Below are 20,233 nucleotides of genomic sequence, written 5' to 3' on the forward strand. Positions count from 1 at the left end.
TAATAACCCTCGCTCACGTCAAACCTCCTCAGTCAAACCTCCCTCAGTCAAACCTCCCTCAGTCAAACCTCCCTCATCACTCTCCATCACTCACCCTCCTTCACTCACCATCCCACACCCACCCTCCCTCAATCAACCTCCCTCACTCACCCACGCCTCACACAAAACTCCCTCACTCAAACCTCCCTAATTCACCCTCCAACAATCACTCACCCGCACTCACCCACCCTCACTCACCCTCCCTTACTAACCCTCACTCACTCAAACTAACCTCCGTCAAACCTCCCTCAGTCCAAACCTCCCTCACTCACTCACCTCCATCACTCACCCTCCTTCACTCACCATCCCTCACTCACCTTCCCTCAATCACCCTCAATCACTCACTCAACTCCTCAATCACTCACTCACCCTCCCTCCCTCACTGAGGATCATATGATGAGGGTGGCTTCAGATATAGCAAACTGCTTCATTACTCCTGTAGGGGGCAGAGCGGGTGAGAGCCTCCGTCACTCCCTCCACTCACCCTCCCTCACTCACCCTCCACACTCTCCCGCCTCCACTCACCCTCCCTCCCACACTCACCCTCCCACACTCACCCTCCCTAACCCTCCCTCACTCAAACCTCCCTCACCACCCCCCATCACTCCACCCTCCTTCACTCACCCTCCTCACTCAACCCTCCTCACTCACCCTTGCCTCACTCACCCTCCCTCACTCACCACACCCTCCCTCACTCAACACCTTCACTCCCCCCTCACTCAAACCCTCCCTCACTCACAGTCCCTCACTCACAACCTCCACTCACACCCACCCCTCACTCACACCCACCCTCACTCACACCCACCCTCACTCACCCTCACCCTCCCTCCCTCACTGAGGACCAGCGATGAGGGTGGCTTCAGATATAGCAAACTGCTTCATTACTCCTGTAGGGGGCAGAGCGGAGTGAGAGCCTCCGTCACTCCCTCACTCACCCTCCCTCACTCACCCCACCCACCCTCACTCACACGCCTCCCTCACCCACCCTCCCTCACACACCTTCCCTCACTCAGCCTCCCTCTCACTCACTCACCCTCCACACTCACCCTCCACACTCAACCATCCCTCACTCACACCCTCCCTCACCCAACCTCCCCTCACTCACCCTCCCGTCACACACCCACCCTCACTCACCCTCCTCACTCACCCTCCCTCACTCACTCACACTCCCTCACACACCCTCCCTCCCCACCCTCCCTCACACCCTCACAGAGGGCCAGGCGATGAGGGTGGCTTCAGATATAGCAAACTGCTTCATTACTCCTGTAGGGGGCAGAGCGGAGTGAGAGCCTCCGTCACTCCCTCACTCACCCTCCCTCACTCACACTCCCTCACTCACCTTCCCTCACTCACCTTCCCTCGCTCAGCCTCCCTCGCTCAGCCTCCCTCATTCACACTCACCAGGCTCCGCCTCCCCCCTCACCCTCCGCACTCACCCTCCCTCACTTACCCCTCACTCCCCTCCCTCACTCAACTTCACCCTCCCTCACTCACACTCCCTCACTCACACTCTCCTCACTCACCCTCCTCACATTACCCTCACTCAATCACCCTCCCTCACTCCACTCCCACACTCACACTCCCCCACTCACCCTCCCTCACACACCCTCCCTCAATCAACCCTCTGTCACTCTCACCACTCCCTCACTCACCCTCCCTCACTCACCCTCCCTCACTCACCCTCCCTCACCTCCTTCCCTCACTCACACTCCCTCACTCTCACTCCCTCATCTCACCCATCCTCACTCACCCTCCCTCACTTTCACTCACTCACTCTCACACTCGCTCACTCACTCGCCTTCCCTCACTCACCCTCCCTCACTCACCCTCCTCACTCACCCTCCCTCACTCACCCTCCCTCACCTCCTTCCCTCACTCACACTCCCTCACTCTCACTCACATCACTCACCACCCTCACTCCCCCTCCCTCACTTTTCACCCACCAACTCACACCTCACTCACTCACATCGCCTCCCTCACTCACCCTCCCACACACACCCTCCCTCACACACCCTCCTCACACACCCTCCCTCACACACCTCCCTCACACACCCTCCCTCACACACCCTCCCTCACTCAACACTCTGTCCGCTCACAGTCCCTCACTCACACTCCCTCACTCACCACTCTGTAACTCACCATGCCTCACACACCCTCCCTCACTCACTCACCCTCCCTCACTCACCCCCCCTCACACACCCTCCTTCACACACACCCTCCCTTCACACACCCTCCTTCACACACCCTCCTTCACACAACCTGCCTCACACAACCTCCCTCACACCCTCCCTTACTGCCCCTCCCTCACACACCCTCACTCCCTCACCCTCCCACACTCCCTCACCCTCCTCACTCACACCTCTAACACTTTACCCTCACTCACTCACACACTCCACAATCTCACTGCCCACTCACCCTCCCTCACAACACCATCCCTCACTCATCATCCATCAATCACACTCCCTCATTCACACTCCCCTCACTCACCCTCCTTCACACAATCTCCCTCACACACCCTCTCTCACACCCTCCTACTGCCCCTCCCTCACTGCCCCTCCCTCACTGCCCCTCCCTCACTCACCCTCCCTCACTCACCCTCCCTCACTCCCCCTCCCTCACACCCCCTCCCCTCACACCCCCTCCCTCAACACCCCCTCCCTCACTCACCCTCCCTCACTTCCCCCTCGCCTCACCAACCTCCCTCACTGAGGACCATGCGATGAGGGTGCTTCAGATATAGCAAACTGCATCATTACTCCTGTAGGGCAGAGCAGAGTGAGACCCTCCGTCACTTCCCTCACTCAACCTCCCTCACTCACCCTCCCTCACTCACCCTCCTTCACACACCCTCCCTCACTCACTCCTCCCTCACTCACCCTCCCTCACTCACCTCACCCTCTCTCACTCACCCTCCCTCACTCCACACTCCTCACGTCACCACTCCCCACTTCACTCCTCCCTCACTCACTCACCTCCCTCCCTCCACCCTCCCTCACTAACCCTCACTCACCTCACGCTCCCCACACACACTCACACTCCCCCACTCACCCTCCCTCACACACCCTCCCTCAATCAACCCTCTGTCACTAACCATCCATCACTCACACCGCTCACTCACTCACACTCCCTCACTCACCACTCTCTAACTCACCCACCCTCACTCCACCCTCCCTCCACTCACCCTCCCTCACTCACACCTCCCTCACCTCCTTCCCTCACCTCCTTCCCTCACTCACACTCCCTCACTCTCACTCCCTCACTCACCCTCCCTCACTCACCCTCCTTCACTCCCTCACTGAGGACCAGGCGATGAGGGTGGTTTCAGATATAGCAAACTGCTTCATTACACCTGTAGGGGGCAGAGTGGAGTGAGAGCCTCCGTCACATCCAAGCCTCACCGTCCCCTCACTCACACCTCTCACAACTACTCCCTCACTCACCCTCCCTCACACAACCTCCACAATCACCCTCCCTCACTCACCAACCTCATTCACCCTACCTCACTCACCCTCCCTCACGCACCATCCCTCACTCACCCTCCCTCACACACCTCCCTACCTCACTGAGACCAGGCGATGAGGGTGGCTTCAGATTATAGCAAACTGCTTCATTACTCCTGTAGCAGAGCGTAGTGAGAGCCTCCTTCCCTCCCTCACAAACCCTCCCTCCCTCACTCCCCCTCCCTCACTCTCTCCCTCACTCACCCTCCCACAATCACCCTCCCACAATTACCCTCCCTCAGTCACCCTCCCACACTCACCCTCCCACACTCACCCTCCCTCAAACCTATTCACTCAAACCTCCCTCATTAACACTCGCACAAACACTCACCCTCACTCACCCTCCCCATCAATCACCCTCCTCACTAACCCTCCCTCACTCAAACCTCCTCAACTCAACCTACCTCACATCAAACCTCCCTCACTCAAACCTCCCTCACTCAAACCCTCCCTCACTCACCCTCCTTTCACTCACTTCCTCACTCACCCCTCCCTCACTCACCCTCCCCTCACTCACTCACCCTCCCTCACTCACTCACCCTCCCTCCCTCACTGAGGACGACCAGGCGATGAGGGTGGCTTCAGATATAGCAAACTGCTTCATTACTCCTGTAGGGGGCAGAGCGAGTGAGAGCCTCCCTCACTCCCTCACTCACCCCTCCTCACTCACACTCCCTCACTCAACCATCCCTCACTCACCCTCACTCACACAATCCCTCCCTCACTACCCTCCTCAATCACCCACCCTCACACAACCTCCATCAATCACGCCTGCCTCACTCACCATCCCTCATTCACCCTACCTCACTCACCCTCCCTCCCTTCCTCACTCACATTCCTCACTTACTCACCTCCTCCCTCCCCTCACTCACCCTCCCTCACTCCACCCTCCCACACACACCCTCCCACACTCCCTCACAGAGGACCATGCAATGAGGGCGGCTTCAGATATAGCAAAATTCCTTCATTACTCCTGTAGGGGCAGAGCGGAGTGAGAAGCCTCCGCACTCTCCCTGACAAACCCTCCCTCACTCACCCTCCCTCCCTCCCTCACTGTGACCAGCAATGAGGTGGCTTCAGATATAGCAAACATGCTTCATTACTCCCTGTAGGGGCAGGCGGAGTGAGAGCTCCCTCACTCCCTCCACTCACCCTCTCCCTCACTCAAACCCCTCTCCCCTCACTCCCACTCCCTCACACTCTCCCTCACTCACCCTCCCACACTCACCCTCTTTCACACTCACCATCCCTCACACACCCTCCCTCAATCAGCCTCCCTCACTCAGCCTCCCTCACTCACCCTACCTCACTCAAACCTCCCTCACTCAAACCTCCCTCAATCACCCTCCCACAACCACTCACCCTCACTCACCCTCCCTCACACCCCTCCCTCACTCCAACTCCCTTACACTTCCCTCACACACCTTCCACACCACCCTCCCTCACTCACCATCCCTCACACACCCACCCTCCCCTCATCAGCTCCCTCAATCAGCCTCCCTCACTCAGCCTCCCTCAATCAGCCTCCCTCATCACACACCCCCACAATCACTCACCCTCACTCACCCTCCCTCACTCACCCTTCCTCATTAACCCTTCCTCACTCAAAACTTCCTCACTCAAAACTTCCTCACTCTAACCCCCTCACTCAAACCTTCCCTCACTCAAACCTCCCTCACTCAAACCTCCCTCACTCACCCTCCATCACTCCATCCTCTATCACACACTAACCTCCCTCCCCACCCTCCCTCACTCACTCACCCTCACTCACTCACTCACCCTCCCTCACTCATCTTCCCTCCCTCACTAGGACCAGGCGATGAGGTGGCTTCAGAAATAGCAAACTGCTTCATTACACCTGTAGGGCAGAACAGAGTGGGAGCCTCCGTCACTCACCCCTCACCCTCCCTCGCTCACACCCTCCCTCCCTCACTCCCCCTCCCTCACTCACCATCCCTCACTCACCATCCTCACTCACCATCCCTCACTCACCCTCCCTCACTCACCCTCCCTCACCCTCCCTCACTCACTCACCCTCCCTCACTCACCCCACCCTCTCCTCACCCTCACTCACTCACTCACCCTCCCTCACTCATCTTCCCTCCCTCACTGAGGACCAGGCAATGAGGGTGGCTTCAATATAGCAAACTGCTTCATTACTCCTGTAGGGGGCAGAGCGAGTGAGAGCCTCCGTCACTCCCTCACTCACCCTCCTCACTCACACCTCTCTCACCCTACTCCATCACTCACCCTCCCTCGCTCACCCTCCCTCACTCACCCCCCTCCCTCACCCTCCCTCACTCACCCTCCCCTCACCCCTCACTGAGGACCAGGCGATGAGGGTGGCTTCAATATAGCAAACTGCTTCATTACTCCTGTAGGGGGCAGTGCGGAGTGAGAGCCTCCGTCACTCCCTCACTCACCCTCCCTCGCTCACCCTCCCTCGCTCACCCTCCCTCGCTCACCCTCCCTCACTCACCATCCCTCACTCACCATCCCTCACACACCCTCCATCACTCTTCCTCAATCACCCTCCCTCACTCACCCACCCTCACTCACCCTCACTCACTCACACTCACTCACTCACCCTCCCTCACTCACCCTCCCTCACTCACCCTCCCTCACTCACCCTCCCTCATTCACCCTCCCTCACTCACCCTCCCTCACTCACCCTCCCTCACTCACACTCCCACACTAACCCACTCTCACTCAAAACTCCCTCACTCAAACCTCCCTCATTCACCCTCCCACAATCACTCACTCTCACTCACCCTCCCTCACTCACCCTCCCTCACTCACCCTCCCTCACTCACCCTCCCTCACTCACCCTCCCTCACTCACCATCCCTCACTCACCCTCCCTCACTCACCCTCCCTCACTCAAACCTCCCTCACTCAAACCTCCCTCACTCAAACCTGCCTCACTCAAACTTGCCTCACTCACCCTCCATCACTCACCCTCCTTCACTCACCATCCCTCACACCCTCCCTCACTCACACTCCCTCGATCACCCTCCCTCACTCACCCTCCCTCATTCCCTCACTAACCCTCCCTCACTCACCCTCCCTCACTCACCCTTCTTCACTCACCCTCCCTCACTCACCCTCCCTCACTCACCCTCCCTCACCCTCCCACACTCACTCTCCCTCCCTCACTCACCCTCCATCACTCACCCTCCATCACAACCTCCCTCACTCACAATCCCTCACTCTCCCTCCCTCACTCACCCTCCCTCACTGAGGACCAGGCGATGAGGGTGGCTTCAGATATAGCAAACTGCTTCATTACTCCTGTAGCGGGCAGAGCGGAGTGAGAGCCTCCGTCACTCGCTCACTCACCCTCCCTCACTCACCCTCCCTCACTCACCCTCCCTCACTCACCCTCCCACATTCACTCACCCTCCCTCACTCACCCTCCCACACACACCTTCACTCAATCACCCTCCCTCACTCACCCTCCATCACAACCTCCCTCCCTCACCCTCCCTCACTCACCCTCCATCACAACCTCCCTCCCTCACCCTCCCTCGCTCATCCTCCCTCACTCACCCTCCCTCAATCACCCTCCCTCAATCATCCTCCATCACTCACCCTCCCTCACTCACCTTCACTCAATCACCTTCACTCAATCACCCTCCCTCACACCCTCCCTCCCTACTCCCCCTCCCTCACCCTCTCCCTCACTCACCCTCCCTCACTCACCCTCCCTCACTCACCCTCCCTCACTCACCCACTCTCCCTCACCCTCCCTCACTCACCCTCCCTCACTCACACTCTCCCTCACTCACCCTCCCACATTCACCCTCCCACACTCACCCTCCCACACTCACCCTCCCACATTCACCCTCCCACACTCACCCTCCCACACTCTCTCCCTCACTCACCACTCTGTAACTCACCCTCCCTCACTCACCATCCCTCACTCACCCTCCCTCACTCACCCTCCCTCACTCACCCTCCCTCACTCACCCTCCCTCACTCACCATCCCTCACTCACCATCCCTCACTCACCATCCCTCACTCATCCTCCCTCACTCAACCTCCCTCACTCACCCTCCCTCACTCACCCTCCCTCACTCACCCTCCCTCACTCACCATCCCTCACTCATCCTCCCTCACTCAACCTCCCTCACTCAACCTCCCTCACTCACCCTCCCTCACTCACTCTCCCACACTCACCCTCCCACACTCACCCTCCCTCACTCACCCTCCCACATTCACCCTCCCTCACACACCCTCCATCAATCACCCTCCCTCAATCAACCTCCCTCACTCACCCTCCCTCACTCAAAACTTCCTCACTCAAAACTCCCTAATTCACCCTCCAACAATCACTCACCCGCACTCACCCTCCCTCACTCACCCTCCCTCACTAACCCTCCCTCACTCAAACCTCCCTCACTCAAACCTCCCTCACTCAAACCTCCCTCACTCACTCTCCTTCACTCGCCATCCCTCACTCACCCTCACTCACTCCCTCACTGAGGACCAGGCGATGAGGGTGGCTTCAGATATAGCAAACTGCTTCATTACTCCTGTAGGGGGCAGTGCGGAGTGAGAGCCTCCATCACTCCCTCACTCAACTCCCTCACTCACCCTCCCTCACTCACCCTCCCTCACTCACCCTCCCTCATTCATCCTCCCTCACTCACCCTCCCTCACTCCCTCACTCCTGTTCCTATCCTGGGAGTGTTTGATGGGGACGGTGTAGAGGGAGATTTACTCTGTATCTAACCCCATGCTGTACCTGTCCTGGGAGTGTTTGATGGGGACAGTGTAGAGGGAGATTTACTCGGTATCTAACCCCGTGCTGTACCTGTCCTGGGAGTGTTTGATGGGGACAGTGTAGAGGGGCATTTACTCTGTATCTAACCCCGTGCTGTAACTGTCCTGGGAGTGTTTGATGGGGACAGTGTAGAGGGAGATTTACTCTGTATCTAACCCCGTGCTGTACCTGTCCTGGGAGTGTTTGATGGGGACAGTGTAGAGGGAGATTTACTCTGTATCTAACCCCGTGCTGTACCTGTCCTGGGAGTGTTTGATGGGACGGTTGTAGAGGGAGATTTACTCTGTATCTAACCCCGTGCTGTACCTGTCCTGGGAGTGTTTGATGGGGACAGTGTAGAGGGAGATTTACTCTGTATCTAACCCCGTGCTGTACCTGTCCTGGGAGTGTTTGATGGGGACAGTGTAGAGGGAGATTTACTCTGTATCTAACCACGTGCTGTACCTGTCCTGGGAGTGTTTGATGGGGACGGTGTAGAGGGAGATTTACTCTGTATCTAACCGCGTGCTGTACCTGTCCTGGGAGTGTTTGATGGGGACAGTGTAGAGGGAGATTTACTCTGTATCTAACCCCGTGCTGTACCTGTCCTGGGAGTGTTTGATGGGGACAGTGTAGAGGGGGATTTACTCTGTATCTAACCCCGTGCTGTAACTGTCCTGGGAGTGTTTGATGGGGACAGTGTAGAGGGAGATTTACTCTGTATCTAACCCCGTGCTGTACCTGTCCTGGGAGTGTTTGATGGGGACGGTGTAGAGGGAGATTTACTCTGTATCTAACCCCGTGCTGTACCTGTCCTGGGAGTGTTTGATGGGGACAGTGTAGCGGGAGATTTACTCTGTATCTAACTCTGTACCTGCCGCAAATCGAGCCTCCTTCTCTCCGTCACTCAGGTCTGAGTATGTGTCCACGTCCATGGGGGTCTCTGCGTTGAGATTTGGCTGTGGGGGCTGCTTACTCCATCCCTGCCACTCAATCATGTGGGCCACTCGCCCAGAGGCCATGGCTGTGGGTTTGGTGATGTGATCCTTCACAGTTTTGGACAGACCCGTGTGGAGTCTCACTTGGAAAAGGCAGACAGAATGTGGTTAGTGTACAGGCACCAATACACACACCGCCCCCCCGGGTACACACTCCCACACACCCCGGGTACACACTCCCACACCCCCCGTGTATACACACACACACCCCAGGTACACACACACACACACACACCCCGGGTACACTCCCACACCCCCCGTGTACACACACACACCCCAGGTACACACACACACACACACACACACCCCGCAGGTACACACACATACACACCCCCCAGGTACACACACACACACACACGCACCCCCCCCCAGGTACACACACACACACACCCCAGGTACACACACACACACCCCAGGTACACACACACACACACACACACCAGGTACATACACACGCACCCCAGGTACACACACACACACACACACCCCGGGTACACACACACACACACACACCCCGGGTACACACACACACACACACACACACACACACACCCCAGGTACACACACACACACACACACACACACCCCGCAGGTACACACACACACACACACCCCAGGTACACACACACACACACACCCCGGGTACAATCCCACACCCCCCGTGTACACACACAGACCCCCCAGGTACACACACACACACACACCCTCCGGGTACACACACACACCCCGGGTACACACACACACACACACCCCGGGTACACACACACACACACACACACACACACACACACACCCCGGGTACACACACACACACACCCCCCGGGTACACACACACACACACACACACCCCGGGTACACACACACACACACACACACACACCGGGTACACACACACGCACACCCCCCGGGTACACACACACACACACACACACCCCCCGGGAACACACACCCACACAGCCCCCAGGTACTCACACACCCACAGCCCTGGGTACACACTCCCATACCGCCCGAGTAAACACACACCCCTCCCGGGTACACACACACACCTACAGCTCCGGGTACACACTCCCATAACCCCCGTGTGCACACAGACACCTCCCAGGTACACACACACACACACACCCCGGGTACACACACACACACACACACACCCCCTGGGTACACACACACACACACACCCCGGGTACACACACACACCCACAGCCCCGGGTACACACTCCCATAACCCCCGAGTACACACAAACACACACACCCCGGGTACACACACCCACACAGCCCCCGGGTACTCACACACACACACACCCCCTGGGTACACACACACACACACACACAACCCCCGTGTACACACACCCACACAGCCCCCGGGTACTCACACACCCACAGCCCCGGGTACACACTCCCATACCGCCCGAGTAAACACACACCTCCCCCGGGTACACACACACACCCACAGCTCCGGGTACACACTCCCATAACCCCCGTGTGCACACACACACCCCCCGGGTAAACACATACACACACACCCCGGGTACACACACACACACACCCCCTGGGTACACACACACCCACACCCCCCGGGTACACACACACACACACACCCCGGGTATACACACCCACACCCCCCCCAGGTACAAAAATCACACACCCCCCGGGTACACATACCCACACAGCCCCCGGGTACACACACCCTCACCCCCCGGGTACACACAGACATACCCGGGTACACACACACACACCCTGAGTACACACACATACACAGCCCCCGGGTACACACACCCTCGCCACCCGGGTGCAAATTCACACACCCCCGGGTACACACAGACACACCCGGGTACACACACACACACACCCGGGTACACACACACACACACACCCCGGGTGCACGCACACACACAACCACCGGGTATGCACACACACACTCCCCGGGTACACACACACACACACACACACCCCGGGTGCACGCACACACACAACCACCGGGTATGCACACACACACTCCCCGGGTACACACACACACACACAACCACCGGGTACACTCTCCCACACCCCCCGGGTATACACACTCACACCCCCCGGGTACAAACTCACACACCCCCCGGGTATACACACCCACACCCCCTGGGTACACACTCCTACACCCCCCACCCCCGGGTATATACACCCACACCCCCCGGGTACACACTTACACAATCCCCGGGTACACACTCCCATCACCCACAACCCCGGGTACACACTCACATCACCCACAAACACACCCCCGGGTACACAATCCCATCACCCACACCCCCAGGTACACACTCCCATCACCCACACCTCTGGGTACACACTCTCATTACCCGCACCCACACTCCCAGGTACACACTCCGATCACCCACACACCCGGGTACACAATCCCATCACCCACACCCACACCCCCGGGTACACACTCCCATCACCCACACCCACACCCCCGGGTACACAATCCCATCACCCACACCCCCGGGTACACAATCCCATCACCCACACCCAAACCCCCGGGTACACACTCCCATCACCCACACCCAAACCCCACGGGTACAAACTCCCATCACCCACAACCACACCCCCGGGTGCACACTCCCATCACCCACACCCCCGGGTACAAAATACCATCACCAACACCCCACACCAGGGGAACACACTCTCATCACCCACACCCCCGGGTACACACTCCCATCACCAAAACCCTAACACCCGGGTACACACTCCCATCACCAAAACCCATACCCCCTGGTACACACTCCCATCACCCACACCCCCGGGTACATACTCCCATCACCCACAAACACACCCCCCAGGTAGACGCTCCGATCACCCACAACCCCATGCACACTCGCCCTAATCAATGAATCTAACCACCCATTTAATCCCCTCCCACACACCCATGCACATTCTCCCCCTATCACTGACTCTACCCACCCATTTAATCCCCTCCCACAGCCCCATGTACACTCTCCCCTATCACTGACTCTGCCCATCCATTCAATCCCCTCCCACACTCCCATGTACTCTCTCCCCTATCACTGACTCTACCCACCCATTTAATCCCCTCCCACATCCCCATGTACACTCTCCCCTATCAGTGACTCTACCCACCCATTTAATCCCCTCCCACAACCCCATGTACACTGTCCCCCATCACTGACTCTACACATTCATTTACGTCCCTCCAACAACCCCATGTACACTCTCCCCTATCACTGACTCTACCCACACATTTAATCCCCTCCCACATCCCCATGTACACTCTCCCCTATCACTGACTCTAACTCCCCAAACTCCCTTCCCACATCCCCATGTACACTCTCCCCTATCAGTAACACAACCCACCCATTTAATCCCCTCCCACACCCACATGTACGCTCTCCCCTATCACTGACTCTACCCACCCATTTATTCAACTCCCACAGCCCCATGTACACTCTCCCCTATCACGGACTCTACCCACCCATTTAATGCCCTTCCACACCTCCATGTACACTCTCCCCTATCACTGACTCTACCCACACATTTAATCACCTCACACATCCCCATGTACACTCTCCCCTATCACTGACGCTACCCACCCATTTAATCCACTCAGACATCCCCATGTACACTCTCCCCTATCATTGACTCTACCCACCCATTTAATCCTCTCTGACATCCCCATGTACACTCTCCCCTATCACTGACTCTAACTCCCCAAACTCCCTTCCCACATCCCCATGTACACTCTCCCCTATCAGTAACAAAACCCACCCATTTAATCCCCTCCCACACCCCCATGTACGCTCTCCCCTATCACGGACTCTACCCACCCAATGAATCCCCTCCTACATCCCCATGTACACTCTCCCCTATCACTGACTCTACCCACCCATTTAATCACCTCTTAAATCCCCGTGTACACTCTTCCCCTATGACTGACACTACCCAACCATTTACTCCCCTCCCACACCCCCATGTACACTCTTCCCTATCGCTGACTCTAACCACCCATTTAAACCCCCTCCCACACCCCCATGTACACTCTCCACTATCACTGACTCTACCCACACATTTAATCCCCTCCCACAGCCCCATGTACACTCTCAGCACATCACTTACTCTACCCTCCCATTTAATCACCTCCCACATCCCCATGTAAACAATCCCCTATCACTGACTCTACCCACCCATTTAATCCCCTGCCACAGTCCCGTGTACACTCTCCCCTATCACTGACACTACCCACCCATTTAATCCACTCCCACATCCCCATGTACACTCTCCCCTATCACTGACTCTACCCACCCATTTAATCCCCTCCCACACCCCCATGTACACTCTCCCCTATCACTGACTCTACCCACCCATTTAACCCCCTCCCACATCCCCATGTACACCCTCCCCTATCACTGACTCTACCCACCCATTTAATCCCCCTCCCACACCCCCATGTACACTCTCCCCTATCACTGACTCTGCCCACCAATTTATCCCCATCCCACACCCCCATGTAGACTCTCCCCTATCAATGACTCTACCGACCCATTTAACCCCCTCCCAACTGACCATCTACACTCTCCCACTGACACTGACTGAACCCACCCATTTAATCCCCTCCCACATCCCCATGTACACTCTCACCAATCACTGACTCTACGCCCTATACTCTCCCCTCCCACATCCCCATGTACACTCTCCCCTATCACTGACTCTACCCACCCATTTAATCCACTCAGACATCCCCATGTACACTCTCCCCTATCACTGACTCTACCCACCCATTTAATCCACTCAGACATCCACATGTACACTCTCCCCTATCACTGACTCTACCCACCCATTTAATCCCCCTCCCACATCCCCATGTACACTCTCCCCTATCACTGATTCTAACCAAACATTTAAACCCATCCCACAGCCCCATGTACACTCTCCCCCTATCACAGACTCTACCCACCCATTTAATCCCCTCCCACACCCCATGTACACTCTCCCCTATCACTGACTCTACCCACCCATTTAATCCCCTCCCACATCACCATGTACACTCTCCCACATCACTGACTCTACCCACCCATTTAATCCCCTCCCACAACCCAATGTACACTCTCCCACTATCACTGACTCTACCCTCCCATTTAATCCCCTCCCACATCCCCATGTACACTCTCCCCTATCACTGACTCTACCCACCCATTTAATCCACTCAGACATCCCCATGTACACTCTCCCCTATCACTGACTCTACCCCCCCATTTAATCCACTCCCACACCCCCATGTACACTCTCCCTTATCACTGACTCTACCCACCCATTTAATCCCCTCCCACATCCCCATGTACACTCTCCCCAACACTGACTCTACCCACCCATTTAACCCCCTCCCACAACCCCATGTACACTCTCCCCTATCACTGACTCTACCCACCCATTTAATCCCCTCCCACATCCCCATGTACACACTCCCCATATCACTGAGTCTAACCACCCATTTAATCCCCTCCCACATCCCCATGTACACTCTCCCCTATCACTGACTGTACCCACCCATTTAATCCCCCTCCCACATCCCCATGTACACTCTCCCCTATCACTGACTCTACCCACCCCTTTGCTCCCCTCCCACAACCCCATGTACACTCTCACCCTATCACTGACTGTACTCACCCATTTAATCACCCTCCCACATCCCCATGTACACTCTCCCCTATCACTGATTCTAACCAAACATTTAATCCCCTCCCACATCCCCATGTACACTCTCCCCTATCACTGACTCTACCCTCCCATTTATCCCCCTCCCACATCCCCATGTACACTCTCCCCTTTCACTGCCTCTACCCACCCATTTAATCCCCTCCCACAACCCCATGTACACTCTCCCCTATCAGTGACACTACCCACCCATTAAATCCCCTCCCACAACCCCATGTACACTGTCCCCCGTCACTGACTCTACACACTCATTTACGTCCCTCCAACAACCCCATGTACACTCTCCCCTATCACTGACTCTACCCACACATTTAATCCCCTCCCACATCCCCATGTACACTCTCCCCTATCACTGACTCTAACTCCCCAAACTCCCTTCCCACATCCCCATGTACACTCTCCCCTATCACTGACTCTAACTCCCCAAACTCCCTTCCCACATCCCCATGTACACTCTCCCCTATCAGTAACACAACCCACCCATTTAATCCCCTCCCAAACCCCCATGTACGCTCTCCCCTATCACGGACTCTACCCACCCAATGAATCCCCTCCTACATCCCCATGTACACTCTCCCCTATCACTGACTCTACCCACCCATTTAATCCCCTCCCACATCCCCATGTACACTCTCCCCTATCAGTGAATCTACCCACCCATTTACTCCCCTCCCACACCCCCATGTACACTCTTCCCTATCGCTGACTCTACCCACCCATTTAAACCCCCTCCCACACGCCCATGTACACTCTCCCCTATCACTGACTCTACCCACACATTTAATCCCCTCCCACAGCCCCATGTACACTCTCAGCACATCACTTACTCTACCCTCTCATTTAATCCCCTCCCACACCCCCATGTACACTCTCCCCTGTCACTTACTCTACCCACCCATTTAATCCCCTCCTACATCCCCATGTACAATGTCCCCTATCACTGACTCTTCCCACCCAATTAATCCACCTCCCACATCTCCATGTACACTCTCCCCTATCACTGACTCTATCCACCCATTTAATCCCCTCCCACACCCCATGTACACTCTCCCCTATCACTGACTCTACCCACCCATTTAAACCCCTCCCACATCCCCATGTACACTCTCCCCCATCACTGACTCTACCCACACATTTTATTCCCTCCCACGTCCCCATGTACACTCTCCCCCCATCAGTGACTCTACCCACCCATTTAATCCCCTCCCACACCCCCATGTACACTCTCCTTTATTACTGACTCTACCCAACCATTTAATCCCCTCCCACATCCCCATGTACAATGTCCCCTATCACTGACTCTACCCACCCATTTAATCCCCTCCCACACCCCCATGTACACTCTCCCCAAACACTGACTCTACCCACCCATTTAATCCACCTCCCACAGCCCCATGTACGCTCTCCCCTATCACTGACTGTACCCACCCATTTAATCCCCTCCCACTTCCCCATGTACAATGTCCCCTATCACTGACTCTACCCACCCATTTAATCCCCTCCCACACCCCCATGTGCACTCTCCCCAATCACTGTCTCTACCCACCCATTTAATCCACCTCCCACAGCCCCATGTACGCTCTCCCCTATCACTGACTGTACCCACCCATTTAATCCCCTCCCACACCCCCATGTACGGTCTCCCCTATCACTGACTCTACCCACCCATTTAATCCCCTCCCACATCCCCATGTACACTCTCCCCTATCACTGACTCTTCCCACCCATTTAATCCTCTCCCACATCCCAATGTACACTCTTCCCTATCACTGACTCTACCCACCCATTGAATCCCCTCCCACAGTCCCATGTACACTCTCCCCTATCACTGACTCTACCCACCCATTTATTCACCTCACACATCCCCATGTACACTCTCCCCTATCACTGACTCTACCCACCCATTTAATCCCCTCCCACATCCCCATGTACACTCTCCCCTATCACTTACTCTACCCACCCATTTAATCCCTTCACACATCCCCATGTACACTCTCACCCTGTCACTGACTCACCCCACCCATTTAATCCACTCACACGTCCCCATGTACACTCTCACCCTGTCACTGACTCACCCGACACATTTAATACGGTCCCACATCCCCATCTACAGTCTCCGCTATCATTGAATCTAATCCACCTTACTCTCCCCTCCCACATCCCCATGAACACTCTACCCTATCACTGACTGTTCCCAACCATTTAATCCCCTCCCACATCCCCGTGTACACTCTCCCCTATCACTGACTCTACCCACCCATTTAATCCCCTCCCACATCCCCATGTACACTCTCCCCTATCACTTACTCTACCCACCCATTTAATCCCTTCACACATCCCCATGTACACTCTCACCCTGTCACTGACTCACCCCACCCATTTAATCCACTCACACGTCCCCATGTACACTCTCACCCAGTCAATGACTAAACCCACCCATTTAATCCCCTCCCACATCCCCATGTACACTCTTCCCTATCGCTGACTCTACCCACCCATTTATCCCCCTCCCACACCCCCATGTGCACTCTCCACTATCAATGACTCTACCAACCCATTCACTCCCCCTCCCACACATCCCCATGTACACTCTCCCCTATAACTTACTCTACCCACCCATTTAATCCTCTCCTACATCCCCATGTACACTCTCCCCAATCACTGACTCTACCCACCCATTTTATCCCCTCCCACATCCCCATGTACACTCTCCCCTATCACTGACTCTACCCACCCATTGAATCGCCTCCCACACCCCCATTTACACTCTCCCCCAATCACTGACTCTACCCACCCATTTATCCCCCTCCCACACCCCTATGTAGATTCTCCCCTATCTCTGACTCTACCCACACATTTAACCCCCTCCCAACTCCCCATCTATCTCTCTCCCTGTCACTGAATCAACCCACCCATTTAATCCCCTCACACATCCCCATGTACACTCTCACCCAGTCAATGACTAAACCCACCCATTTAATCCCCTCCCACATCCCCATGTACACTCTCTCCTTTCACTGACTCTACCCATTCATTTAATCCCCTCCCACATCCCCTTGTACGCTCTCCCCTATCACTGACTCTACGCACACATTTAATCCCCTCCCACACCCCCATGTACACTCTCCCCCTATCACTGACTCTACCCACCCATTTAATCCCCTCCCACAGCCCCATGTACACTCTCCCCTATCACTGACTCTTCCCACCCATTTAATCCTCTCCCACATCCCAATGTACACTCTTCCCTATCACTGACTCTACCCACCCATTGAATCCCCTCCCACAGTCCCATGTACACTCTCCCCTATCACTGACTCTACCCACCCATTTATTCACCTCACACATCCCCATGTACACTCTCCCCTATCACTGACTCTACCCAAACATTTAATCCCCTCCCACATCCCCATGTACACTCTCCCCTATCACTTACTCTACCCACCCATTTAATCCCTTCACACATCCCCATGTACACTCTCACCCTGTCACTGACTCACCCCACCCATTTAATCCACTCACACGTCCCCATGTACACTCTCACCCTGTCACTGACTCACCCCACCCATTTAATCCACTCACACGTCCCCATGTACACTCTCACCCTGTCACTGACTCACCCGACACATTTAATACGGTCCCACATCCCCATCTACAGTCTCCGCTATCATTGAATCTAATCCACCTTACTCTCCCCTCCCACATCCCCATGAACACTCTACCCTATCACTGACTGTTCCCAACCATTTAATCCCCTCCCACATCCCCGTGTACACTCTCCCCTATCACTGACTCTACCCACCCATTTAATCCCCTCCCACATCCCCATGTACACTCTCCCCTATCACTGACTCTACCCACCCATTTATCCCCCTCCCACACCCCCATGTGCACTCTCCCCTATCAATGACTCTACCAACCCATTCACTCCCCCTCCCACACATCCCCATGTACACTCTCCCCTATAACTTACTCTACCCACCCATTAATCCCCTCCTACATCCCCATGTACAATGTCCCCTATCACTGACTCTACCCACCCATTCAATCCCCTCCCACAGCCCCATGTACACTCTCCCCAATCACTGACTCTACCCACCCATTTTATCCCCTCCCACATCCCCATGTACACTCTCCCCTATCACTGACTCTACCCACCCATTGAATCGCCTCCCACACCCCCATTTACACTCTCCCCAATCACTGACTCTACCCACCCATTTATCCCCCTCCCACACCCCTATGTAGATTCTCCCCTATCTCTGACTCTACCCACACATTTAACCCCCTCCCAACTCCCCAACTATCTCTCTCCCTGTCACTGAATCAACCCACCCATTTAATCCCCTCACACATCCCCATGTACACTCTCACCCAGTCAATGACTAAACCCACCCATTTAATCCCCTCCCACATCCCCATGTACACTCTCTCCTTTCACTGACTCTACCCATTCATTTAATCCCCTCCCACAGCCCCTTGTACGCTCTCCCCTATCACTGACTCTACGCACACATTTAATCCCCTCCCACACCCCCATGTACACTCTCCCCTATCACTGACTCTACCCACCCATTTAATCCCCTCCCACAGCCCCATGTACACTCTCCCCTATCACTGACTCTACCCACCCATTTAATCCCCTCCCACACCCCCATGTACACTCTCCCTATCACTGACTCTACCCACACATTTAATCCCCTCCCACATCCCCATGTACACTCTCCCCTATCACTGACTCTAGCCACCCATTTAATCCCCTCCCACACCCCCATGTAGACTCTCCCCTATCACTGACTCTACCCACCCATTTAATCCCCTCCCACACCCCATGTACACTCTCCCCTATCACTGACTCTACCCACCCATTTAATCCCCTCCCACATCCCCATGTACACTCTCCCCTATCACTGACTCTACCCACCCATTTAATCCCTTCCCACACCCCCATGTAAACTCTCCCATATCAATGACTCTGCCCACGCATTTAATCCCCCTCACACATCCCCATGTACACGCTCCCCTATCACTGATCTACCCACCCATTTAATCCCCTCCCACATCCCCATGTACACTCTCCCCCTATCACTGACTCTACCCACCCATTTAATCCCCTCCCACATCCCCATGTACACTCTCCCCTATCACTGACTCTACCCACCCATTTAATCCCCTCCTACATCCCCATGTACACTCTCACCAATCACTGACTCTACCCACCCATTTAAT

The 20,233-nt window shown here is 55.7% G+C and overlaps 1 protein-coding gene across 1 annotated transcript in view; it reads right to left on the reverse strand.

The window, feature by feature from the left end:
* The window catches only part of LOC121275063 (protein FAM131B-like), a gene marked incomplete at its 3' end in the record, with an annotated part of 120,937 nt that overhangs the window by 75,896 nt on the left and 24,808 nt on the right, over window positions 1-20,233 (reverse strand). Inside the window, exon 4 of the mRNA XM_041182457.1 lies at window positions 9,178-9,384. Within this exon, the coding sequence (XP_041038391.1) occupies window positions 9,178-9,384 (207 nt within the window). The remainder of the gene's footprint in view (window positions 1-9,177; window positions 9,385-20,233) is intronic.

The sequence above is a fragment of the Carcharodon carcharias genome (genome assembly GCF_017639515.1).
Source record: "Carcharodon carcharias isolate sCarCar2 chromosome 40 unlocalized genomic scaffold, sCarCar2.pri SUPER_40_unloc_9, whole genome shotgun sequence".
Taxonomy (NCBI): domain Eukaryota; kingdom Metazoa; phylum Chordata; class Chondrichthyes; order Lamniformes; family Lamnidae; genus Carcharodon; species Carcharodon carcharias.